This window comes from Mesoplodon mirus (genome assembly GCF_964341445.2).
Source record: "Mesoplodon mirus genome assembly, chromosome: 3".
Lineage (NCBI taxonomy): Eukaryota > Metazoa > Chordata > Mammalia > Artiodactyla > Ziphiidae > Mesoplodon > Mesoplodon mirus.
The window spans coordinates 150,072,854-150,100,256 of NC_138978.1; the positions used below are offsets into that span (position 1 = coordinate 150,072,854).

General features: G+C 43.0%; 2 protein-coding genes across 4 annotated transcripts; one reads left to right on the plus strand and one right to left on the minus strand.

Annotated features, from left to right (window-relative positions):
* Positions 1–8: 8 nt before the first annotated feature.
* LOC309799738 (eukaryotic translation initiation factor 2D-like) lies at positions 9–5,006 on the plus strand. Of its 3 annotated transcripts, XM_082613234.1 has the most exons (4): positions 9–1,011; positions 2,831–3,084; positions 3,585–3,702; positions 4,871–5,006. In XM_082613234.1, the coding sequence occupies exons 1-4, from the start codon at positions 947–949 to the stop codon at positions 4,881–4,883; spliced, it is 450 nt and encodes a 149-aa protein (XP_082469360.1). In that variant the 5' UTR covers positions 9–946; the 3' UTR covers positions 4,884–5,006. The 3 variants fall into 3 exon arrangements, with proteins under 3 accessions (XP_082469360.1, XP_082469358.1, XP_082469359.1); XM_082613232.1 differs by lacking the exon at positions 4,871–5,006 and having other exon boundaries at positions 3,585–3,849; XM_082613233.1 differs by lacking the exon at positions 4,871–5,006 and having other exon boundaries at positions 9–1,530; positions 3,585–3,848.
* On the minus strand, positions 4,927–14,347 carry LOC309799739 (dual specificity tyrosine-phosphorylation-regulated kinase 3-like; the record flags this gene model as incomplete). The annotated part of the gene is made up of 3 exons (XM_082613235.1): positions 14,143–14,347; positions 12,154–12,265; positions 4,927–6,501 (listed from the first exon to the last, which is right to left on the minus strand). The coding sequence occupies exons 1-3, from the start codon at positions 14,217–14,219 to the stop codon at positions 4,927–4,929; spliced, it is 1,764 nt and encodes a 587-aa protein (XP_082469361.1). The 5' UTR covers positions 14,220–14,347.
* Positions 14,348–27,403: the final 13,056 nt, after the last annotated feature.

Consider the following 27,403-nt stretch of genomic DNA (forward strand, 5'->3'; position numbering starts at 1 on the left):
GACCGAAGTTCTTGAGCCATTGACGATTCCAAGGGTGGAAGACAAAGACCCGTCTTTTAGGAACTGGGAAAGAAGCCAAATTCAAAGATTCTGTGGCAGGAACTGACCCATGGGCACAGGAAGTGGAGCCACCGGATTAGCAAACGTTTTTTTTGAAGTTCAGGTGTTGGGAAATCTGCCCTTGAATCGTCTCCCTTGGGTCCAGGCAACGTTGCCAGGCTTGTATATTCCCCTCCTGTTAGCCAGCTGGACACCGATCCTTACAGGCAATGTGTGAGCATTGCTGAGTAACAGTGGGCTGACAGAGATTTCCCATTTGGGCTTTGGAAGTTTTTTGTAGTTATTGTAAATGTGGTTGTTTCTGATATTTTGGACACATCCAGTTCTTAGATAGATGTTATACAGAGCAAGGCCTGTTATAAAGAACCCACTCAGAAGGAACCTTTCGTTGGTACCACTGTATCTCTCTTCTCTCTTCCCTCTGGCATCCCTCAGCCTAATTTAAGGCATATGAATGGCCTCCCTTCTGAATTTCCATATAGGATGGCTATGCCTTTTTTAAGATAGGGGAGATAATTTATTTTTTGAAATTGAAGAAAGGGAACTTTAAATATCCTTCTGAGTCCTGCCTGGGTTTGGTTCATAATAAGAATATAAGAATGATAACATCAGTAGAGGAGTTACTTACACAGAAGGGAATATTTGGTCAAGGAATTTTTGAAAGTCATATGTGTAGGTAATTTGAATAAGATTGAGACTGCACCGAGTTTTAGCTCTGTGATACAAGTGGATGCTTCAGATTTGCAACCGTGGTGCTTTGAACACATGTGTAGAAACCTGGTCCTGACATGTGCCCTCCTGGAAGACTTTCCCTGACCCTCGTCTCTGACCTCCTCCTTCTCAGAGCCCCCGTTGCCATCGGAGTTGCTGCCATGTCACAGCCGAGATGCTGACCTCAGGTGTGAAGGGAAGGGGCTTCTCTGTGCTCCACACCTACCAGGACCACTTGTGGTGGGTTCCATGCTTTTTCTGTTTTATAGGGAGCTGGGTGGGCGGAGGGAGCACAGGGCCTGGATTGAGAAGCGAGAGTTTTGATCCCTGCTGTGTCCTTAGTCAAGTTGCTGACCCTAGACATTAATTTCCTTGCAAAATGTGGAGAAAAGATTTTTTTTTGGCCTGTTTAGAAAAGAAATTACCGAGAACTTTATTTTCTAGGTGAATTATAGAATCCTAGGGCTGGAAGAAGGCCTTAGGGATTGTCTTCTCTGCCTCTCAGTACAGTGATATTCTTTATTTTTATGGCACTGGTCGATCTAGCCTTTTCTGCCGTGTACATTTAGGCATTTTCTGACCCCATGATGAGTGCTCGGGAATTCTCACATCTGAATCCAAATCAAAGTAGAGTAGGTCCTCAGGCACCAGGGTGACAACCTGATGACTTTCCTGTTGTTCAAGTTCCACATTTAGGATCTCCTCCTCATTACAGAACTTGCACTTTCTCACTGTGACGGTTGCTCTCTGGAGCTGTATGTGAGTTTATTTTCTGGTTATTTTCTTGTCATTTAACCAAAATAGTAAGTAGTGCTTTTCTCGAAAGCAGTATACCTGGTCTTCTGGCCAAGTGTTGTGTGGCCTGTTGGTATAGATTTACCCTTACGTTTTGAGTCAGTCTTGGAGTTACTTATTTTACAAGTATTGGCCAAGCCCTGGTTTGCTGGAGGTACAGCCTCATCAGTGTGGGTTTCAGCAGGCATCTGAGGGCTGCTTACTCACGTACTCCCAGCACCTTGTTTTCTGACTGTTAGTCTGGGCAGTTAAGGTCCTGTTGTCTAAATTGTTTTATCAGTGGCTGCCTCAGTCTCCCCTCTTCCCGCCCTTTGAAAACACTTACGGTATTTACCTGATCAGAATAGCCTAAACATACGCTCTGGCCTCACTAGTAGCCATACTTAATAAGCCTTGCTGCGGCTGTTAGTAAAACTTTGTTTGACTTGCATAATCTTAGTTAACAACATAATTTGTTTTTACCGCTCTGCTATGTGGCGTCCCTTTTTTTCCTGTCTTCATAAGGCTTAGTGGCATAAAGCCATTGTAATCTCTACTCTGCAGGTTAGATTGCATTCTTTTTTTTCAGTTGAGGTATAGTTGATGTACAGTGTTGTGTTAGTTTCAGGTGTACAGCCAAGTGATTCTAGTGACCATTAGTATATCTAGTGATTCTAGATATAGATATATACATATATGTTTTTTCTCGGATTCTTTTCCATTAAAGGTTATTACAAGGTATTGAATATAGTTCCCTGTGCTATACAGTTGGTCCTTGTCATTTATCTATTTTAGATTGCATTCTGATTTAACACAGAAGCAGTCTTGAGCAGTCTTGAGCAGTCCAGGTGTTTGTAATTTGTTCCATACGCTCAACCTTGGGTTTGTATTTCACCAACCTGGTACTACAGATGCGTTTGCAATCTTCATTTGGTTATTTAATTCAAAATGGTTTTATATTTAATTTCTATGAAGGGAATACTTTGGAAGGGGAGCTCCACTTTAACTATGTTGTCTTTAATTTTTCTCTGTCCCTGAATTTCTGTTTGGGTTAAGGAGGAGGCAAGAATTACTCTCCCCATTTCAAAGATGAGGAAACTGAGGCATGGGACTTCTCTGGGCCCAGAATTGGAAACAGAGTTGAGAGGCACACCCAGGTTCTCTGGCCTCTCCTGGACACCCCTGCCTGTGGGTCTTACTCTCTCTGGACCCCTGCTGACCCCCTGACCGGGGCTGGAGAGTGTTGTGGCTGCTGCTCAGTGTTTCTGACATGAGGCTTTTGCAGGCGATCTGGAGACAAGTCCTCTCCACCATCCATTGCTCCACTGGCCCTGGATCCCCCAGATCTCAGTGAAGAGAAGGGGTCTGTCCAGGCAGACACCACCTTGCAGGGAGACATGAGGCGCCTGACCCTGGCGGGAGAGGAGGAGGAGGGGGAGGTTGAGCAGAGGTGTGGGGAGAAGTCCCCGTCGGAAGCTACAGAAGACCCCAGTGTCGGGGGCCTGAGCCCAGAGCCCACGGACAGCAAGACCCTTCAAGGTACAGCTCTGGCAGGAGCAGGGCGCTCGCCTCTCAGTGTAGGGACTGAAGCGCTCGGCTCTGCTTCCCACCAGAGCGGCGCCAGGGCTCCGGGAGGGGCGGGGAAAGGCCTTAGTTTTGGTGAGGGTGGTGCCACAGCCCTTTGCCATCTTACCTGGGAGTCTTCCGAATATGTCGCGTTTCCCTGGATACCCGTCGGCTCTGCTATTTGGACTGATCCCAGCTACACGGCCCTCTTAGTTTTCTTCTGGCTCTGACTTCTCTATCAGAGAAGCATCCGCGCCTGGCTGGGTGGGGCTTTGTGGCCTGACCCCCTCTGTGGGGTCAGACCTCTGTAAAGGCTCAGTGTTCTAGAGAGTCTGGGAGCTTTGGTGCCTGGGAATGGGCTCCTTCAGAGCTGAGGGGTGAGGTACGGATGTCACCGTGCGGGGACTTATCTTGTGCTGCGCGGGCCTTCTGCGGCCCTCAGGAAGGATGTGGTTCTTGTCTTCTCCTTGCAGAGCAAATGGACGAACTGTTGCAGAGATGCTTCTTGCGTGCTTTGAAGTACTGCGTCAAAAAGGCTGACCTCCCTTTACTCACCAGCACTCTCCTGGGCAGCCACATGTTCTCCTGCTGGTATGGAAGGCATGGTGTGGGCTGGGGGCCGGGCGGTGGGTCTGTCTCCTGCTCTTTGGTGGTAGGATGGGACAAGGCTGATGGGGGAATTGTTTTAGGGACATGATGTGGAAAGAGCGAAGTGGAGGGTTGATCTGGCAAATACTGAGTTTTAAAGACTTCAGTTTTAGCCAGTGAAAGGACGTCGAGGAAATGAAGGTTAAAATTCGCAAGGCGCTTTGATCACTGCCTCTGCTGTGGTGATTCTGGGCTCTTTTACGGATTGGGCAGCATGTCCGGCCCCGGAAGGGCCCTGGGGCAGCCTGTTTGTTCTGGAGGCTTCAGTCCCCTCACCTTTCTGAAGAGTAGGTGGGCCAGATTAGGTTGTGTCAGCAGGAAGAATCGGTGTGAACCCCCCCACCCGACCCGCACACACAGCCACCAGCAGAGGGAGTGTTACATGTGGGTTGAACCTGGACTTTGAAGACTGAGCCATCTGGGCTCAAAAGCCAGCTCCCCAGGGTGTTGGAGCAAAGGTGTATTTGAGCCCATTACCAGGCTTCTCTGAGCCCTGATTTCTAACACTTGTAAGATTGCTGTCAAGATCGAATAACCTGACATTTAATAAGCACCCAGTAAATATTATCATGTCAGGAGAGTTGCTTATTGATTTTCACCTCAAGTCTGAACTTCTTTCTGAGAATTTTGCTCTGTTTTTTAAACAAGGGGTTTTAATGTAATTCTCTTCCTCTACATGTGAGCTTCTTTAAGGCATTCTATACCCATGTGGGGTCTGGAGTGCGCGGCAGATCTAGTTTTCAGTCTCATCTATAACTACGGCCATGTCCCAAATTAAGCCTCTGGAACAGATGCCGAGGGAGACTAGAAGTGAACGTTCAGGATATACTTTCTGGTATATCGTCTACCTTGAGAGAAAAGGATTTAAACCCACAGAATAATACACAGGTTGGTGAACACCTGACAATAATAACAAAAGATGCACTGACTTATAAAAAGTCTTTTACTATGTATCCCAGGATGGCCAATACAAGCTGGTTAGGTAATTAGCCCTTCAAGAGTTCTTTTACAGTCATATAAAAATGCTTTGCCTTGTTAAAAAAAGATATCTAGTCTACCAAAAACATATCCATTAATGGGCTTGGTGTTGTTTCTTTTTTTCCATTTTCAGGTTTGCAAGATGATTAAAAATACCTACATATCATCTCTGAGCACACCAGCTGTCCATTAGCTAATCAGTTTTGGCAATACAGTGCACAGAGGTATACCACCACTGGTTTCTGACATTAAGTTAGCTTTAAGCTTATTGGCTATTCGTACAATTGGAGGCAGCTTGCAACCCAGGCCCTGGAAAGCATTTGCAGGGTTTACTACCCTTTTGCCTGACACCTTTTCAATGGTGAGAGGTCTGGGCACAGACTTGCTAATCCAAGGGTGTCTTAGTGCTTGAGCTGGGGTCAGGCGGGCAGAGGGGTCCCAGGTAAGACACCTTTTCAAAAAGTCTATGAAGAAGTAATCATCACACCCCTTCAGTGCTGTCCGCCAGTCTTTGCTGCCTGGGGGACCCCGCTTCTTACCCCTCCGTGAACGACCGCCCACAAACACAACCCTCCCATCTGCCCGACTGGTCACAAAACAGTAGCGAGGTAGGCCCCTGGAGTTAATAAAGTACTTGGCATGTTTGGATTGCTCCAGGAGTTTTGGTGGTGGCATCCCTAGAAGCTCCATCATACAGGCCAGCTGGTCTCCTTCATCCTCTCCAGGGAAGAGAGGATGTCCTGTTAAAAGTTCTGCAAGGATGCAGCCAAAACTCCACATGTCAATGGACGTGCTGTAGCGGCTTCCTAAGATGATCTCTGGAGCTCTGTAGAACCGAGACTGGATATAGGTGTCAAGCTTCCGGTACTCAAAACAGCTGGACCCAAAGTCAATGACCTTAGTCGCACTGTGCCCATAGCGTTTCAGGAGAATGTTTTCTGGCTTCAGGTCACAGTGAATGATCTTGTTTCTGTGGAGAGCATCCAAGGATTGCAAGATGGATTGAGCAAACTTGCGAACCAACTGGATACTAAAACCCTGGAACTTGTTTTTTTTCATGAGCTCATAAAGGTCTACGCTCAGTAACTCAAAGGCCATGCAAACATGGTTCCGGAACGTGAAACTTTCCAGCATATGGATAACGTTCATGCTACCGGTTTTATCCCGCTTTTTAAGATGCTCCAAAATCCGGATCTCCTCGGCTGCTTGGCGATGGAGGTGCTTTTCATTGCGTACCATCTTCAGGGCCACGTACTGTCGAAGTTTGTGATCATAGACCCGGGCTACCTGCCCAAAACTGCCCTTGCCAATAATTTTCAGCACCTCATATCGATAAGCTAGATGGTCTCGAGGCACGTGAATGTAGGCCCCATCTGCATCATCATAACCCCCATTATTGGGACCACCGATAACTCCATGTCTTTTTTTGGCATTTGGACCCACAAAGTAAATTTCTGGATAATTGATGATTTCCAGCTTCTCATAAGCAGTGAGGTGGTGTTTATACTGCTTCAGTGCTTGTTCTGGAGTCAGAGGCAACACTTTGGATGCTTTGGATGAACTGCTGGATTTTACTGTATTCACACGATCTGAACTTTTACCCTGAGAAACTGTAGGAGAGCATTTTTCAGAGTCGTTGATGCCATCTGACTGAAAAGTATCAGATCTTCTGTTGCCAGATTCTTGAAATAGTTGTTCTACCTTCATCTCACCTCCATTCAGGAAGCACTGAGTAGGATCTCTTGTTAAATGCTCAGTGGTGATCTACGGCAAAGAGAAGTGAATCTATGTTAAAGTCACTAAAAACGGTGGAAGAACGAAAGAATCGTCCCCCTGACTGAACAAAACAACAAAACATGCCAGTTGTGTAGTTAAAAGGCCCAAAAGTGAGATAAGAAAAGCAGGAGTCTCTAGAAACTCGTGTTATGTTAATCCTTAGGTTCCCTGACTGCTGTGGCCACCCCAGCCCCACTACATAGGCCTCCCTTTGTTCAAAACAAGACGGTCATCTTACCATACCCGAAACATGCTAGATTCCTTCTAACTGGTATGTCTTCCTACCGAGAATCTTTTCACCCCATCCACTCAAATCCTACGCTCTTTCAAAGCCCAATGCTAGTCCTCCCTCTTCCACTTAGAACTACTCCAAGCCCATACTAACTATGGCTCCACTCACATCTTAGCTGCAGCTTTTCGAGTCTACCACGTAATCTGGCCCTTGTTATATATATACTGTCCTATATTGTTCACAAACTGTTTCAGGTATCTTCCCAAATCTTAAGGGCATGTACCAGGAGCAAATGAATACATATTAAAGTGTTCTGTAAATGATACAGGGACAGAGGCAGGATGTGATCCCCAGGTCTTCTGAATCTTGGTCCAGAACATTAACATAACCTGGTACCAGCTTCTCCTAGTGCCTGTACTATTCTCCAGTAGGGCTGAATGTTGACCTTGCCCTGGAATCAACCAAGGCCTCATCATCTACTCCTGGGTCCCCAAATAAATGATCGCATCTTTCTATCTCAGTTCACTGAATCACAAAATTTCTAATCCAGAGAGAACTCTTGAGATCACCAAGGCCAATTCTTTATGTATCTGATGAATAGCAGTGAGAATCTAAGGCCCCAGGGTGCTGCTTGTAAAACTCTCCTAAAGACAAAGAGTCTCCTTTCTCTCTCCTTCCCTTGCTCATAGACACATACACTAGTCTCCCTCAGCAAACGCCTACGTGACAAAGGCATACAACTCTTTTTACTTGATTTGGCATCACCTTTTCCTGCAAGGAACAATAACCCACAGAAGAAAACTCTACTTATTAAATACCTCTGAAATGAAATAAGATTCTGTGAAACTCGATGGAGGGAAAGACAATGAAAAAGCCAAACGCTAAAAAAAATACTAAGAAAAATATAAGAATGTGCTAGAAGGAAAGAAGAAAAAAAGTGCTAAAAACTGTTGTTTTAAAAAAAAAGGGCTGGGATACTTCAAAGAACATCTATTTTTCTAAACAGACCCTGAAGAACTTTACCCCCGATCTGTATGATTGAGAGCCTCTACGATCAGGGGTAGATAATTCCAGAGAAGCTCTGAGCTATCTTTATGATCTCTTAAAATATAACGCAAATTATAAGGTAATGATCCAAAGTGGCCAACCATTTAAAAAAGAGAATTTTAATATAACCTAAGCAAACAACACCTGACCCATCACCTATATAAATAAAAATATAAAAGATGTAAATATAAAAAACAAAAAAGGGATGAAAAAAAAATTAAGTGTTGGCATACTTTAGACAGCCCCTTATTTAGTTATAAAAGCACGACATTAGTTCCTGCCTGCTTCTTTTAGGTCATTTAATCAATTTAAACATTTATATAGTACTACAGTTACAAAAATGAGGCACTGCACCATCTTACATGTAAGCAAAGCAGCCAGTACAACGGTAGCCATACTTTGGCATTGAGTTTCTCAATAAAGAGGCAAGATACGGACCAGGAGAGATCTCTGATACCAAAATAGAGAACTATCACTAGTCAAGAAAATAAAACACAGGCTGGCAGACAGAACCTAAATACCTTGCTAAGATGTAAATATAATGCAACATTTTGTTTATCAGCAATTAAGTCAAATAACCATTCCTGTTTTTAGGGATGGAAAAAAAAGGCCTCATCCATCCATCTAACATTCACATGAGCACTAATTGTTCACAATTATAAAAGTGCCAAAAAACAGGTTACCTCAAGGCACTACAATCTATTAGGAGATAGGTTTGGCTGAACTAGGGAATTATAATTATTTGGTCTTAGGTAGATTTACATAACAAAACCAAATATTTGCATGCATCTAAACCAGTTTTCCTTAAATTTTTACTACCTAACCTAAATGCATCTAAATATTTACTGCTAAAATCCTGGGGACACATTCTGAAGAAATGTGAAGTCAGAAGGCCTAGGTTGGGGTCCTGGCTACACTGCTCAAAAACTGTAGGTCCCAGGGTAGGCTTAACCTTTAGCCCAGTTTCTTAGCCTCAATTTCTTTATCTTTAAAATGTGGATAATAATACCTCCTTGCAGGATGTTGTGTGAATCAAATTATAATTAATAATATATGTGAAAGACCCTCAGAAACTATAAAACATGTTAAAAACACTGGTAACAATTAGGCAAAATTCTCAATATATTGTTTAAACTCCAATACACCCTCCCTTTCCCCTTTCAGCTTCTCTTTTCTCTCTGTGGTGCCTTCCTCTGCAGTTCCAGACTCCCTCCACCAGACATCTGGCATTAACTATGCCTTCTGCTCCGTGAAGGCCTGCACAATCAGCCTTCCCTTAGGATGCATGGAAACACCTCACCCACTTTCTCCCCCACATAAAACCTCCTTTCAACTTGCCATGCAATTTAATGGGTTATCTCTCCAGACATATTTGACCTTTAAAAAGAGCAATGCCTTAACCCAAGGGAATGACTCTCTAGGACCCGCGGTCATCAATGACAAGCTGGTAGGAAAGGTATTTGTGGTCCAGGGTCCACCCCTGGGCATTTCACCTACTCTACCTACATGTAAGGCTGTGCTGGCTCTGGAGGTATTCATTTCTGTTTGTGGTAAAGAGAGGGTCTCAGGTACAGACTGTTAATAAGAACAGAAATTTAACTTCCACAGAACTATTACAATAAGATTAAGGATGTCATTTGGATTTCCTGACTCATGGTTTTTCCTTAAAGTGAGCCTAAATCTCTCTCTCTGCAAATTAAGTCTTATTTTGCCCTCCGGAACTACACAGGAGTGTCCAAATTTCCATGTTAAAGCCCTTCAGATACCTAAAAGGGGCTGTCCTGCCTTCACCATTTTTTCTCGAGGCTCATCATCCCCATCACATCCTCCACCTCACACAGCCTGGGTCAGGCTGCCTTACTATATCCTATTCACGTTCTCAACACGTTATGGGCTGCACGGTATATCTCTCTGCAAGTGTGGCTTCCAGAACAGAACAAGACACTTCAGGTCTAGTCCCCTGAGGACTGTCAAGGTTTGAACCTCCAATGAATCTGAAGAATTCCAGAAAGAAATTTTTCACACAGGGAGGGGTTCTCACCTTAGCTTTCTTTCCTTTCCTGTAATAACTCAAATACTGCTCTGAATCAATTATGTATCAAGTCTGCTGTGCTATAAATAAAATCTTCCTTCCGTTCTAGGAGAATCTAGAATTTTCACACATGTTAAAGTAGTTACAAAACACTATATATTTCTAGTCTAGGGTGATAATCACAATAACTGACCAATGTCTGCAATCGACTTCAAATATTTTAACTATGTAATTATATCCAGAGAGACAAATAATGCCAGATTAATCCTGTTTTATTTAAGAATGCTTCATGTACATTGTTAATTTGGAGCGCTCTTTTTTTTTTTTTAACACCCCTGTATTGGAGTATAATTGCTTTACAATGGTGTGTTAGTTTCTGCTTTATAACAAAGCGAATCAGCCATACATATACATATGTCCCCATATCTCCTCCCTCTTGCGTCTCCCATCCTCCCTATCCCACCCCTCTAGGTGGTCACAAAGCACCGAGCTGATCAATTTGGAGCACTCTTGACATTTCAAATAGAATCTTCAACTGCGTTAATCAAGTCTTAAAGATCTTGTTGAGAAATTCAGAAAAGGAACATCCTTCTCGTCCAGATATAAAACACCACCCCCTCCCTCATTCTCGACCCTAAATCTCTGCAACACAAAGCTAACCCAATAAAAGCCTATGAGCAGATGATTTATAGTTTACAACAAGAATGTAAGGGCATCTTGGATAAACAAGGAAGCCAAAGCACTTTGTGAAATGAGCAATAGCGTCTCGCAATGGAGTCATGGCATAATGAACTATAAGTGTTACTAAGAGGTCAAAAGCACTTTTTTCAGCAAATTTTGCAAAGACAGCATTGTTTTAGAATCTAAAATCTTGTGTTTTGCAAGCTGTGTTACTCTGAATACCACACAGTAAAAAAATTCATTTTGATCCTGAAACATACAATTTAATTGCCCTACTATATGGTGATTAGCACTGGCCAACTCTGAAGTAAAGTTAAAATGGACTTTAAGTCACATGATGACGGACTGTAAAAGTTTCCCAGAGAGATGTGCTAATTGTCAGGAAGTAACCATGAAATCTGATAGTCAACACACGAGTATATAGGTGGTTCTGGAGCTCTTAGAGATTTTTACATATTAAAAACAATAAGCTTGTGGAGAATGGAAACTTAGTGCACTTTGGAAAGGAGATTAAAAATAGGGTGACCAGCCTTCCAAATATATGTAGCCCGTATTTTGTAATATTATTAGCCTTGAAAGTAGTGAAGGGGTTGATTTTTAGTGGCAAAAGCTGACAAACCGTTGGGAAGGACTATGAAAAATGCAAGCAGTGTTTTACATAGAAATAATTTTAGGTCTTAAACAGAAATATGAAGGAGAATTATTGATAAATTAGTCTACACAATTATTCAGTTTGTTCGTTGATGATATATGCAGCAAATTTTAAAGTCACGGGATAGATTCTCCCTGTCATGGAACTTGTCCAAAACCCTGCTCTCCCTACCTCTCTATGAGTGCCGAGGGAATGGGAATTAATTTATTCTCTTAAACATAAAACGGTGTCAAAAGCTAAATGTCTGCAAGCTCCAAAATGATTAAATGCATCGAAACCAAAATGCATTGCTCAAGTTTCATTTATGATCTATAAAATGGTTCTCTTAAGCATACTAATAAGCTAGGACTGCATTTCTACCGTGCAGGAAAAATCTGCAGATCTGTAAGTTCAGAGGTATTTTCTGTTTCTTGTTCTTGTTAAAATGAGCCATCATAATACACTGTACATATCATTCTATCAAAAAAAAAATAACCACTATCTAGGGCTTCCCTGGTGGCGCAGTGGTTGAGAGTTCGCCTGCCAATGCAGGGGACACGGGTTCGTGTCCCGGTCCGGGAAGATCGCACATGCCGCGGAGTGGCTGGGCCCGTCAGCCATGGCCGCTGAGCCTGCGCGTCCGGAGCCTGTGCTCCGCAACGGGAAAGGCCACAACGGCCACAACGGCCACAACGGCCACAACGGCCACAACGGCCACAACGGTGAGAGGCCCGCGTACCGCAAAAAAACAAACAAACACTATCTAGATAAAAGTAGCATGTCGTTTTTTTCCCTATTTACCCCAGTGGATTGAAAGGAATAGGTGGGCTCCAAATCAAAATCATTCTGAAAAGCTGAACTTGGACCACAGAAATTATTTCAAAGTCAAGAGAAACCAAAAGTGAATAAAAAAGAGCCTGGGTTACCAGTGACCTGTACCTGTACCTTGACCATTTAAAGTAGCACTTCCTCCTTTCCAGGCCCATTAGAGCTCAAAGAATTACTTCATTTACTTACATTTAGTCTTCTGGGTAGAGGTGGTTCAGAAGGATTGCAGAGTGCATTTGAACAGGGTGAGCCTTTGGTTTCATCTATTATCACGACACTATCATAGACAAAATCATCCAATCTAGTTGAAAGGATTACAGATAAAATCTGTCAGTAACTGAAGTATATAAATTTGTATTTCCAAAACACCCTTTAACTGCTTCATATCTGCTACAAAGAATAATTAATACAAACAAATGTCCACACTGCATTTTGGCACTGAATACACACCACAGGGGTATTTGGCAGAGGAAGGGAGGAAACCCAACGTTTCCTCCTTTTTTTATTTTTAAAGAAAGGACAGCATTTCTAGGTTTATAGTTTGAAATTGTTAAAATACGTCTTACTTTCTGAATGTTGTTAACAATAGGGACCATCAAAAGAATCTCATTTAACTTACTACTTGAAAACGAAGGCTAGTTGAAATCTGAAGCCTAAAAGCTAACCAGAACAAACAAACAAGACAGAGAACTGTATTTTCAAGTCGGAGACTTGGATTCTAATCTCAGCTCTACCACTGGCTGGCTACTCTACCTTCCTCTCTGAGCCGTTGGCCACATGTTGTAAAGGGAAGAATAGTTCCAGTCTACGCACTTCTGGGTCTCACAAGCAAGAAATAAAAGGCCTTCTTAGGGCTTTCTCTATATTTATTTATTTACTTTCCTACTTAACATCTATCTAACTTGTAGAAAACTACAGTGAATTCTACAGCAAATACTATAGGGATTCTCTAAATTACAAAACGTACTGGATTTCACATCTTTACCCACTTAATTTTCGGGTGGATGGTGGAAGCTAAATGCCAAATGATAATTTTTCTCTGCTCTTTAACGCTGTGCCTCCCTCCACCGCTGTAAGGGAACACAAAAGACGGAGAGGATTTATTTAATCCACAGGATGGCGCTGGATAATGTATTTCATCTGCCACCAAGAACATGGATTTCCCAGTAACACACATCAGCATTTCATTGTATCATTTTTACATGATATACTATGAATACAATGATAATGAGCCAGCTGCAAGGGAAGAATTTTTTTTAATCTTTAAAACTATGCTGGAATATTTTAGTGGCTTATAAAAACTGTTTTGTAAAATTCCAGAGTTTTCTTAATCGATGTGTTATAGGAGTACAAAGAGAAAAAAAAAACCCGAAAAACAAAAACCAAACAGAAAACCCACTACAAATTATTTTTGGAATGTTCTCTTTTTAAAAAACATGCTTACATTCTGATAAAATTATACCTTTACGGGAACTGCTTCATTGACAAGAACCAAAAATTCTGGATGTGACTGATTCTTTGCCAACAGCACGAATAAAACAAACAAAATGGGACAGACGTCCACATTTACAAAGAAGAAGACAGACTGAAGACCTACAAGATTTCCTATAAATAGCCAAAGGAAATTACCCAAAGGTAGTCTCCATGCAAATGAAGTGGGCAGGTGGTCCCTACTCTCCATTAAGGTGTAAAATCCTATGAAAGGTGGAGAATCTCTCAAAACACGATCCACAAAAAGTCCTACTCGGCAGAGCCCCTCACCTACACCCCTCACGGCAAAGCCCTTGGTTATCTGCTCTGAGCAACAGGGCTTATTGGAAAAGGTATTGCTCCCTGTGTCCCCCAGTTTGCTAAAAAGCCCCACCAAAAACATCCCAGCTTCTCAGAGTTCCTACCATATACCCCCGATGTAGGACTTCAGAAATAATCCCCAGGGTGGGAATTCTTCTTTGCCTAACTCCTTTCTAGCCCACTCCCGCGCTGGGCTGGGGGCAGGGGAGCTGATGGAGAGGAAGAGGGTGGGCCAGTCCCGGAGAGGGAGTCAGACCCCTTCCCTCGTCCTTACTGCTTGGGGGCTCGCTCAACCTCCAGCCCAGTCCATCCACGCCCCCCGACCTCGCCTGCCAGCTGCAGCGGCTCCTTCGGGAGCCCCAGCGCGTTATCCCCCGGCGCCGTTACCTCCGCGGCTGGGGCGGCAGTCCGTCTCCTGGCGGCCCCGCATCTTTCCGCCCGGGCCCGCGAGCTGTGCCTCCCATCCGTTAGCTCCGGACCCCCCGGAGGGAGGGGCGGCGTTTGGACGGTCAGGCGAGCAGCGTCCACCTGAGCTGGGGCGGCTGCCTCCCGGGCCGCGACGTTTCCTCGGTACCTCTCTTCCACACAGTGCAGCTCCCAGCGCGTCCGCTCGGGACTGGCTGGGGTCGACAACTGCCAGAGGAGCAGCAGGGGCGGGAAGGGGAGCGGTGTGGTCGCCTAGCAACCGCGACACGCCCCTTGAAACGCCTCGGCGCAACAATGTGGCCACGCACAGGGGCGGGGCCGAGGCCACTCCCCACTGAGCGGCGCGTGTCTCGGAAGCTCTCGCTGGCCCTGGAAGGTGGGAGGCGGGAGGCTGGGAACCCGCCGCCTGAGGTTCTCTGGTCGCTGGCCGAGGCCTGAGGGCCGCGGCTGGGGAGGTAGAAGGGCCCTGACGGGGTGTTTGTGAAATAGCAGCCCCCGATTTCTGCCTCAGAAGTGGCAGCCGGCACCTCACGGTCAGCTAGCTATCTCTTAGCAAGTTGCAGCCTAGAGTTCTAAAACCTCCCTTGAATATGAATAAAATGAGAACGAAAGACATGGGTAATTTCTCAGACTTCTCCACTGAGGGGCGTCCCTCCGGAGGGTAATGAGTTAACAAAGGAAACCAATAATAATAAACCCATTTTGTGACACCACCGGCGCCACGAATCTTTTCATTTAACCTCGGTAACCATACTAGATGACATCCCTCTTTTATATAGATTTAACTAGGATCCGGAATTTAAGCTGAGGTATGTCTGACTCCCCTGCAATGGGATGCCACGGATGGTAGGGCTCAGAGCCATTTTAAGGATGAGGAAAGTGAGGCCAGAGGAGATCTGTGGTTGGCAAAGCCTGAACTAAATGTCTCCAAATTCCCAGCCTTCGTCCTGCTGCACCAGACCCCCTGGAAAGAAGGCTCTTCCTGTCTTCTTCCTTGGAATGGGTGGGGGTTTTCCCTTTGCTTTTCTGAAAAGTTAAGATGCCTCGGCAACACCAAGGGTAAGCGGATTTGGATAGTTGGAACGAAAGTGAAAGGGAAGGAGGTTAAAACAGAAGCACACAAGTGTTGTTTTCTTGAGCGTAACAGCCAGTCGGATTATCTAAACCTACGAAACACGAGGCAGGCTGTCTGACCCTTGAGGAGAGAACTAAACGTTATGGAAATGCCGAACACGGGCGCCACCTGGTGGGGTGGGGCTTGGGGACTCATTGCCCCAAGCCTGCAGAGCATAGTCCAGAAACCTGAACATTTGCATCCAAGGCTCATTTCCGTGAGACTAAAAGTCAGAGTCCCTGTTCTCATGTCTTTAGTAAAAATGCCCTTAAAATCCAAAGGCTCTTCACTTTATAAATTACTAATGTGTCCGTTTGGGGAACTTTACAATCAATGTTTTCTTTAGCCTATGATAAAAATATAAATTCAAAGATTTTCTTCCATGATGATTTAAAATTTTTTTCTAATCTTATGAATAAGCTTTTTTTTCCTAACCTCGCCCAGCCCCTCCCCCACCCTTCCCCAACCAGAACAATCCTGCTTTCATGTGGGTTTGTATTTAGACTCCTATGGAACATTTTGTTTGAAGGAAGAGTTCCATGGCAGCGAAAGGTTTGGACTAGATTGTTGCTGAGGTCCTTTCCAGCTCTAAGGTTGCAAAATTGTATTAAATAATCATTGTTCTTAGTACTTATGTGGACCCCTCAGACCACTTTACTGCACTAAACGTTTCGATAGGACTTGCCCCCCCCCCAAGTTTTCTTACCTCCTTCTGAATCACTGCTCTCTCCAAGTCTGCTTTAAGACATAGCTATGTAAGCCACCTTGAAGCATTCTGCTCCCCTTCCTGCCCCTGAGATAGGAAGCACAGAGGCCTCCTTTGTCTTTAGGCTATTGATCCCAAGGTCACGGGAGGGAGGATTACACGAGGATGCTGGCACTTCATGAGTCTCCGACCTTCGTGACCCAAGTAATTTCTTCAAAGAGCCCCTGTTTCATAACAGTGTGGCTGGATTAAAGCCCAATGAGGGCTCTAGCAGGAGCCCCCACACCCCAGCAGAACTGCTGCCCTGTGCGCTCCAGCTCCTGAGCAGCTTCTACATCATTTACGCCCTTTCTTCCCTTCCCGTTACCAAGAAACTGGGTTTGCCTCTTGGTGGGTGTTGAGCCAAAAGATGCAATGAAATCAAAGAGTGAGAGAAGGAAGGATTTATTACTTGCAGCAAGTAAGGAGAACCCTGAGGATCTTTCCCAAAACAGTGTCTCCCAGAACTGACAAACTGGAGAAGTTTTAAGCATATTCATGATTGACAGAGCTCAAGCTTCAGTTGATTGAAGTCATGAAGTTCATAAAACGTCAACATCATTATCCCTTAGGTTCCAGTTGATCTGGTAGCTGAGCACTTCAGGCTAATCTTTGCCATTGAAAGAGAACTGGGACTCTTTAGAACTTCTCTTGCCTAATAACAGGTAATGTTTCTGCATTCTTTTCTTCCCTTAAGATCATTAATTACTGAGACCTGTGCAAGGGCAAGCATTGTGGCCAGGCTTAGACAACAAAATGGCTTCTGTCAAGAAAGCCATGCCTGGTTCTTTTTCTCCAAGGATCCCCTACCCTATCTGCTTATGCTCCCTAGCCCCACTCAAGAGTAGTTCAAAATTTCCATTGTCTCTCTCAGTGCAGCTAAAGCCAGATTTACCTATCGTGGATTAGCCAAATATCCTGTAAGATACCTGCTTGCTTGTTGAAGCCAGTTCTAATATATCTGCAAAATAAGGAACCCCTAAAAAATAAGCAAGAAAAATGGAACTATTCCAGCCTCTTCAAAAATCATCAGAACATTCAGAATGTGATTATAACAGTTTCAAATGTAAAGATGAAGAAAATATTCCTATGGCCACATGCACCTGGAATTTTGTGATGAAACACCTGTTGGTGGGTTAAGTTTAAATTCTTTTCAATAACTATAAATTATTCTTTGCAGCATGATGTGCCATAATGCATAGTATACCATATTAATCACAAAATTGGAATGCACTTAAAAAAAATCATTTATAGAGAACCTATGAAACTCACCATTTTCCTCAAGCTATGTCGACCTCAAGTTCACCTGAGCTCCAGAAACATGTATAGCTATTTTCAGAAACAGAGATTTAACTCACTGAAACACTAAAACCATGTCATTTTTCTGAAGTTTCAGAAAGCTGTCTCTCTTCTGAACCTCATGGACTTCTGCTACCAAACTCAGGTTCAGCTGTTCACCACTCAAAAACCCATACCTGAGAGGCAAGTGTTGCTTGGAAAGGAAAGGTTGCTTTATTCAGGAGGCTGGCAACCTGGGGAGAAGGCAGACTTGTGTCCAAAAACCAACTCCAGAGATTCTGCTGGACCATGAATGTTTTCAAAAGGAGAATCATTTTGGGGGGGGGGGGGTCAGAGTCTTCATTATCTTCTACCTTGTACAGACTTCTGATTGGTTGGTGGTGAGGTAAGAGGGTGGTGTTCCCAGAATCTAGTGCTTAGCCTGAACTTACCATCCTCCACCTGGGAGGGGGCCCTAGTTACTGCAGAAGAACTCAAACATATATTGTTATGTATATTCCTTGAAGAGGAACCAGGAACCTGCCCCATGCTGCACTACTGTTTCCTGATTGCTCCTCCTTTCTTTCTGCAATCCCTCCCTTCCCTGATAAGCAACTGTTTGAATCTGCCCTTTGGAACTCAGGAAAGGTCAAGGAGGCTGAATGAAGACTATTTCCTACAGAGAAGAAACAGGGGACATGGAAAGGATTTATGCCTTGGAGGGCCCCACAGGGTCCTGCAAGGTTTCACTTCCTGTACTTCTTCCCTCTCTCTCTCTTCCCCAAGCTTTGAAAGTTGCCCCATTAATGCTTCAGGATCTTGAAAACAACAACAACAGCAACAAATAAAGTCCCGATGCTTCTTCCAACACTGTAGACACTTGGTTCTATGTCTCCTAAATCCTGAAGTTTGTCCTTATTAATCCCTAACCCCAGAAAGACTCGTCTTTTCCCAAAATATCTGTCACCTCTTCTCACTCTTCCCAAGTCAACATGGCCAGTTCCAGCGACAGACCTGAGGGGCCATGTGAAAGTATGTTTCCGAAGTTTGAAAACCTAACCAGGACTCTTTCTAATATAATTACCGTTTTTAAAAAATATATTCATTTATTAATTTTGGCCGCACTGGGTCTTAGCTGCGGCACGCAGGATCTTCGTTGAGGCATGTGGGATCTTTAGTTACGGCATGCAGACTTTTAGTTGCAGCATGCATGCAGGGTCTAGTTCCCTGACCAGGGATAGAAGCCGGCCCCCTGCATTGGGAGCGCAGAGTCTTACCCACTGGACCACTAGGGAAATCCCTAATTGCCGTTTATTAAGTCTATTATGTTCCAGGTACCATCAGAAGTGCTTTACATATATTTTCTCATTTAAAACTTATAACAGTCCTGTGAGATAGGTATTATCCCTATTTTACAATTCAGAAAACATTCTCAAAGATTACCAACTTGTCCAAGTGCACCCAGCTGGTGTGTGGTTCCAACTAAAAATTGTCACTTGCCATCGGGCACTACAAAAATGAAGTCTCAAGCCACTGCAGTTGCTGACCTTCAACACACCCTGAAAGGAGTTTAGGTCAGAGATCAGGAATGAGGCCTTCTGTGCTCTGGGAAACATTGGCAGAACAGGCCTTCAGATAGTTGGATATTTTCAGAAGGTTTTATGAGCCCAGTTTCTTGCATCTTCTCATATCTAGAGAATCACTAAAATCATAAATGGAGACATCTGCTCCTCATGAGTAGCAACAACCTTCTGCCAAAATGTGTGCTTGACTGCATGTATCCCTCTTCACCCTAATCACATATATACTGACTTCCACCCTTACCTCTTCAGAGCAGTTTATCAGAGTTATCTGAGAGGCTGTCTTCTGGGCTATAGTCCTCATTCGCCCCAAATAAAACTTAACTCACAGCTCTCATGTTGTGCATATTTTTCCAGTCGACAGTTTTGGCGACCATGAAGGGATGCAGAGCAGATTTCTCTCCTTTACCCGAACTCTAGGAGACACTGGAACATTGATACCAGCAGAGACCTCTTGTTCCCATCCACCTCCTTGGAGAGTCCAGACAAATTTGGGTGAGTCTCTCCTGGTTCTTGGATCTCCTGTATTGGTTGATGATCCTGAGTTTTATTTGGCAGTGTATAACAGGTACCTGGCCCACGGTTGAAACATTCTGGGGTGTGTGGGGGTGGGCTGGCTGAAAAACAATGGGGTTTGCTCAGTTTAAAGACACTGAGCGGTCTGGGCTGAGTAGTTTGGTAAGAAGCTGATCTGACTCCTTTCCTCAGTTTGGCTGCCTTCATAGAATTTGTCAGGATAAAAGTGAAGATGTTACATGAGAGCTTTGTTCCAAAGAAGAGGGACAAGACTCCTCCTGGTCAGTTAGAGCTTTCTCAGGCAACTGAGATATGTATACCGTGCAATGGTCCCACAGGGCAGTCCACACATTAATTAAAAGACTTGCTCAGGGCTTCCCTGGTGGCGCAGTGGTTGAGAGTCCTCCTGCCGATGCAGGGGACACGGGTTCGTGCCCCAGTCTGGGAGGATCCCACATGCTGCGGAGAGGCTGGGCCCGTGAGCCATGGCCTCTGAGCCTGCGCTCCGCAACGGGAGAGGCCACAACAGTGAGAGGCCCGCGTACAGCTAAAAAAAAAAAAAAAAAAAAAAAGACTTGCTCATCCAGGAATCATGTATAAGAATTGGCCATTCAGTGATCCGAGCACTCACAGTGGTCTTAGACCACTGAAGGGTGAAACTGAGCCACATAAGAGGGCTGAAACGACTCTAGGGTGATGCCTGGAGGAGTTAAGCTCACAAGCCGCACACTGGCCCATCACACAATTTCATTAGTAAGTTTTACCCCTGACAAATTCAACTTTAAAATGGGATATAGGGCCTCCCTGGTGGCGCAGTGGTTGAGAGTCCGCCTGCCGATGCAGGGGATACGGGTTCGTGCCCCGGTCTGGGAGGATCCCATATGCCGCGGAGCGGCTGGGCCCGTGAGCCATGGCCGCTGGGCCTGCGCATCCGGAGCCTGTGCTCCGCAACGGGAGAGGCCACAACAGTGAGAGGCCCGCATACCGCAAAAAGAAAAAAAAAAAAAGAAAAAAAAAATAAAAATAAAATGGGATATAGAGCCTCTCAAACAGAGACATGAGGAGCATCAGAAAGCCAGCCTCTGACTAACACCCCTGCCAGGTTTATGTATGTACAAAACTTATATTTACAAGTACTTACTTGTAAATTAAATTACAATTAAAGGGAAACTTTGCCCAGAAAATAGCCATTATGGGCTCTTTTATTTTGTATGCAGTTGTTAGAGAAACCTGGCTTAATAAAACATCTTTTCAGAATTCTGACCCTTGAGGGAACAGGTCCTTCTAGGAGAACATGCTTTTCTCTCCCTGTGCCTTGAGACCAGGGCTCTCAGGAACAGTTATCTAGACCATCTCTAATTCCAGAGACTGAGGAGAAAAACAGGGAGGAAAGAGGCCTTTTGAAATTTGACTTATTCTAACTGTTACAAAGTAGTGAGTTTTATATTGTAACACCTGATTCATGACTAAGTTTTAAAATAAAACGATGAGGTCTCTGATTGTGTCTGTACATATGTCCATGTGGGCACATATGTCTTTACCTTTGGATGGTATTATCAAAATTAATTTGTAAATGAGCTCTACTTAATTGGCTTAAAGTAAATTAAGCATTTATAAAAATTCTCAGAAATAAAAAAGGAAACTATCCAGAATGAATTTCAAGTTCATGTGAACTGGGAAATATTCAGCATTAAATTAATACCTGGTATTAAGGTTTGTCTGTAGATTTAATTAATACAGACATGTCTTAGAGTCATCAACATTAAGTATACTTTTATTGTACCTAGGTTTAATAAAAGTCAAATAAGATCTTATTATATCTGTTGCAAATTTGTCCACAAGAAAAATAACTTGGTATAATGAAATGTTTTATTACTAAATTAAATGTAAATGAGAAAAGAGGTTTTGGGTGAACTCTTTAGGAAAATTGTTTTAGGAATATCTACTTTAAAATATTCTCTCCAGATACTTGGCAACTTTAAAGTTTAGAGTTGTACTAAATTAAGCTAAATGATGGAAGTTTATTGAATGACTAGGTCATTCCCAAAAAAATAAGATAATGAAACCTTAGGTACTGAACACTGGCCTCCTTTTACAGGGAAACTAAAGGCATTAAGGACTATTCATAAACATGTCTGGGGCCACACTGAGATATTTTCTATAAAAAAACATGTTTTTTAGAAATTATTACTGGTATTTATGTTTGCCAATCTACAGAATGAAAATGTAAACAACAGTTCATAATTGCATACTTCTTAGTCTTCACTAGAAAGTAAGGTTTTAAGAGTTGTGAATTCTAATTTAAATATGTAATTAAAGCTACTAGAAAAAATAAAGGAAACATTTCAGCATATAGTAGCAAAGTAGGATGTGTGTCTTCAGTAAAAGAAGGTATGAGGAATGGAATTGCATTTTGTTAAGGGAAAAAAAGTAATTTTGTTCTAGAGCTGGTTGTTTATGGATGGGAAAAAATAAGGGACAAACTAGTATGGATACAGAAAGTTACAGAAGGTTTATGGAAAAGGAATCCTGAGAAAAGAGTTCTGTGCATGGTCAGGATTGGCTAAGTATAGAATAAATTTAATTGAGTAAATGAATTTTAGAAATAAGCTGGTGCAAAACCTGAATTTGGTTTTTCTCTCTGTTAAGATGACTCAGTTTTCTTAGAATATTGATCCACTTTTGATAACAGATTGTAAAGTTTCTTTTACCTTTAACTGGTAATATGTTATAACTGTGTGTAATTCCCTTTGAAATCTTTTTGTCACTTTGGTTAAGTGGATAAGCATTGTTTCACAGTGACCTATGATCCTATTTGACCAAGAGTTTTAAAACCTTTTAGATATTTTTTGACAAAGTTCCCAAATCAAATTCTAAAGATGTTCCTTTGACCTCTAGCTAACTTTGACCTCTAGCTAGCTTCAAAGGGCTCCCTGAAACATCCCAAAGAGAGGTATTAAACTAATTAGGTTCATTTGGTATGTTAAATTACATGGGAACTATTGTCAAATGAGTAATAAATCTTCTTAGGTTGTATTGCATGGGTAAATATCATTAATATACATAGTCTAGAAATTACCTAAAATTCCTAAAAATCTGGTATGTCCTGGTAAAATTTATCCGTCATAATTCTGGTTATTATCCTAAAGTGTCACAGCAGTAACCAAGTTTCTTTGTCAATAGCATTCTAATCAGGTCTTTAACTGTGCCTTCTTAAGTCTTTTGTCATTCATAGACAGTTATTGTCTTACACTTATGCCTTTGCAAAATGCTTCCTCTTCAAGAAGATTCATAGCAAGGACTTTTGGACAAGTACAGATTTCTGATAACTTTTAGATCATTTTGCTGAACTGGGTAAGAAATTTAAAAATTCTAGTGGAAAACCGGATGGCTTCATGAAACTATTAACAGAAACGATTAGTTGCATAGGACTGAGTGAACTGATGAATGTGGTTATAATTTTTATGGTTTCTGTCTAAAACATTACTGGCTTTTCATCTGTGTTTTCCAGACATAAGCAGACCCTTCCCTCAAGCTAGTTATGACTTACAGCAATTTGGTAAGTTGTACCTCTGTAAACAGAATTGAAACATTTATCTTTTCTGTCTACCTGATTCCTTCAGAAATTGGAAACTCATAGGTTCCCAGTAGCCTTATCAGGTAAATAAGGAAGGCAACCTCCTGGCTGGTGATATTGTGGGGATCTTGAAAAGGGAGTAATTCACCCAAATCTGTAAGGCAAAATCTGTGACAAGCCTTTGGCATTGCTTTCCTTGACCTTGAGGCCTTTTTTTTTTTTAATATTCATTTACTTTATTTTATTTATTTATTTTCTTCATTTTTTTGGCTGTGCTGGGTCTTCGTTGCAGCACGCAGGCTTCTCTCTAGTTGTGGTGCATGGGCTTTCTCTCTCTAGTTGTGGCGCTCAGGCTCAGTAGTTTTGGTGCACAGGCTCAGTTGCCCTGTGGCATGTGGGATCTTAGTTCCCCAACCAGGGATCAAAGCCGTGTCCCCTGCATTGGAAGGCAGATTTCGTACCACTGGACCACCAGGGAAGTCCCTGAGAGGGCTTTTTTAAAGAAAACTTCAGTCCGAGACTCCTAATGAAAAGTTCCCCACGGCCAATATAAAAGACCCTATATGATCAATTACACTTACCTAAGTAATCAGGCCAAGGTTATTGAAATTAGACTTAATATGCAAACAAATTAATCTTAATTTGTCTATATTTGGTAAAAATAAGGGTAATTTTAGAGAGAAAAATTTATGTTTTAGTGGATATCAAATTCTAGTTTTGTTAATTGAGGTCTGTATTTACTGCTTAAGCCTCACTTCCGATTCAGCTCCTTGCTATTATGTTATATTATTGTAAACTTTAACTGAATTATTAAAAGGACACTCTAATTTGTTTCTGAAGTTTATCTCAGTAATCTATCTTTGGATGAAGATCAGATGCCTCATGACCTGTAGCCAGGGATTATGCATACTGGAAAATACATCATTTAAAGGACTATCTCCAACCTAGATGGAAAGACCCTTATCAGGTACTCTTAACTAGCTCATGCACAGCGAAACTGAAAGGAATTGACTCTTGGATTAATGTTTCCCAAAGTGTCCCTGCACTGGACTGGCCTAGAGAGAGGATTGCTGACCTTAAAATCACCTTAAAACAAGACTCAAACAGAGGAGAAACTTCCAGACTAGGATGAGAAGATGACATCTGAAATAGACATCTGACCCAAGATGCTGGACCAGGCCTGTCTACCAATTACTTTGATAATTGCTCACAACTTTGCTTAAGAACCGAATGTATTTCACAATCTTATACTGCGTTTAAAGTTAATCCAATTGTTGGCTTTATGGCTATTTACCTATATCCAGTTCTTCTGGATTACTTTGGTGGATTTCTCCACTCCAAGGCTCTAATTGGATAGCCCTTAGGAAATTTATTCTAGAAGAAAGAAATTATAGTTCTCTTTAGGCCACTATTGATATTACTAGGTGATATCCCTCACCTGGCCAATTAATAATACCTGCTCCAACTCTGACCATAAATATGAATTTTCTTGTAGGGTCACTCAAGCTCCATCAGAACACCAAGCGGAATCTCAGTCAAAAACCATAACCTCCTGTTTATGACAAGGAAACCTCACACAGTTCTGGTATGTATCTATGTGGCTAACACCAGGCTATGCTCAAGTTTAAAGGCTCCTTTAGTATATTAAATCATACGAAGGATAACCAGCTAATAACAGTAGGAAATTGGGTCGGGCGCCTTATAAACAATACCAATATATAATTTCCTTTAAAGATAAGAACTGGTATAGAACAGGCTAAGTCAGATGACCTGGGGATATACTGGGCTGCACCTAATAGAAGTTCTAGGCTTAAATTCTTATTTATAACCTTACTAATACTACTAGCTATATCATTTGTATTTTGCCTGTTTTACAAAATCTTTTTTGTAATAAATTTATTTATTTAATTTATTTATTTTTGGCTGTGTTGGGTCTTCGTCACTGCTCGCAGGCTTTCTCCAGTTGCGGCGAGTGGGGGCTACTCTTTGTTGCGGTGCTCACGCTTCTCATTGCAGTGGCTTCTCTTGTTGAGGTGCACAGGCTTCAGTAGCTGTGGCACGCGGGCTCAGTAGTTGTGGCTAGCGGGCTCTAGAGCGCAGGCTCAGTCGTCGTGGTGCACAGGCTTAGTTGCTCCGTGGCATGGGGGATCTTCCCAGACCAGAGCTCGAACCCGTGTCCCCTGCATTGGCAGGCAGATTCTTAACCACTGTGCCATCAGGGAAGCCCTAAAATTGTTGTTTTTTGCATTATCAAATGTGTGACTGAGACTTTGATAAAATGATGACTAGGTGAACTTGAAGCAGTTGACCAGATACATAGTTCTATATCAGATCAATGACCATAATATTGTAACTCTAGATATGGGAAAAGGTAACAAGAGGGAATCATTTCCTGTACCATAACAGACTAGTGAGACTGTCTTGTGGTCCAGAGACTTTGGCTACTCTTAATAGGGCCTAGTCCAGTAACAGCACATTGAGTTGCCTATCGACAAAATCCTCACCTGGCACAGGAATGTCTTAGCACTCTGGGACAAAATGGTCACGAAGTGCCTCCCAAACCATGGTCGAATTTTGACCATGATCAGGCACTGCCAACTAAAAATTGTCAATTGCCATCTGGCACCACAAGAATGAAGTCACTGGCCACTGCAGTGGCAGACCTTCAACACACCCTGAAAGGAGTTCGGGGGAGAGATCAGGGATGAGGCATTCCGTGCTCTGGGAAAAACTGGCAGAACAGGCCTTCAGATAGATATTTTTAGGGTAAGATTTTACGAGTCCGATTTCTTGCATCTTCTCGTATCTAGAAAAACACTAAAATCATTAATAGAGACATTTGTTCCTTGTGACTAGCAGCAACCCTCTATCAAAATGTGTGCTTGATTGCACGTATCCTCCTTCACCAAAATCACATATATACTGACCTCCCCCCTTACTTCTTCAGAGCAGTTCCTCAGAGTTATCTCAGAGGCTGTCTCTTGGGATATAGTCTTCATTTTGCCCCAAATAAAACTTAATCACCACTCTCACGTTGTGTACTTTTTTTCAGTTGACAGTGGTGAACTGGAATTCAAACCTTGGTCTGCTTGAATCTAAAGCCCAGTCCTGGGGCTTCCCTGGTGGTCCAGTGGTTAAGACTCCATGCTCCCAATGCAGGGGCCTGGGTTCAATCCCTGGTCAGGGAGCTAGATCCCACATGCTGCAACTAAAAGATCCTGCACACCACAATGAAGATCCTGCATGCGGCAACGAAGATCCCACGTGTCACAACTAAGACCTGGTGCAGCTAAATAAACAAATAAATATTAAAAAAAAATGGAGCCCAGTCCTTTGACTGCCTGTACGCTGCCTGAGCATGCAGAGCCTGTCAGGGTAACCCAGACTAGATCACTGGATCCTTTGAATTATGTGACAGTTTCCCTTGATCTAAGATTCCCAAATGTGGTAACAGAATAATCATCCTCCAAAGATGTCTGTGTCCTAATCTCCAGAACCTGTCAGTATGTCACCTTAAATGGCGAAAGGGACTTTGCAGTGTGATTAAGGATCTTAAATTCGGGAGATTATCTTAAATTATCAGGATGGGCCCAGTGTAACCATAAGCGTCTTTATAAAATGGAAGAGGGAGGCAGGAGGGTCAGAGAAGAAGATGTGACAATGGAAGCAGAAGTCGGGGAGGTGGGGAGATCTGATGCTTGGTTTTGGTCTTAAAGCTTGAGGAGGGGGCTACAAAACAAGGAATGAAGGTGGCTTCTAGAAGCTGAAAAAAGTAAGGAAACAGATTCTCCCCTAGCGCCTCCAGAAAGAACACAGCTCTGCCAACAAATTGATTTTAGGACTTCTGACTTCCAGAATTGTAAGATATTAAATCTGTGTTGTTTTACTCCATTAAGTTTGTGGTATTTGGTACATTAAAGCTTAAGAAGCTTGGGTACTATGGTAGATTAGACACGGCCACATATTCTTTGCAGCTTCTCCTATTAGGTGGTGGAGATTAGTTTCCCAGTTCCTGACTTTGGCTAGCCATGTGACTTGCTTTGACCAATAGAATGGGATGGAATTGGTCTTGTGTGCTCATGAGTTTAGGCCTCAGAGACCTTACAGTTTCTCTCTCTCTCTCTCTCTCTCATCTGCTGCCACCATATGGACAAGTTGCAGCTAGATTGGTGGAGAATCCTCAGCCAACATCAACGGCTAGCACTTGAGACAGGAGATGAGTTGCCACATGACAGCAGCCACATGAGGATCCCAAGCAAATCTAAGAGAAGAACCAAGTCAGCAGCCCCTTGAGAACTGTGAGCAAATAGGTATTGTTATTTTAAGCCATTAAGTTTTGGGGTGCTGCAATAGATAAATGATACGGGTGCTTTTGAAAAATATCCATTTCTGCCTATCCTCCATTTCACCCG

Bases quoted from the DNA above. Each gene is read 5' to 3' on its own strand.
- LOC309799738 (XM_082613232.1), top strand. From the start codon at position 947: ATGCTGACCTCAGGTGTGAAGGGAAGGGGCTTCTCTGTGCTCCACACC. The intron at 1,012-2,830 runs GTGGGTTCCATG...AGGCTTTTGCAG, and splicing joins ACCTACCAGGACCACTTGTG to GCGATCTGGAGACAAGTCCT. The intron at 3,085-3,584 runs GTACAGCTCTGG...TTCTCCTTGCAG, and splicing joins GGACAGCAAGACCCTTCAAG to AGCAAATGGACGAACTGTTG.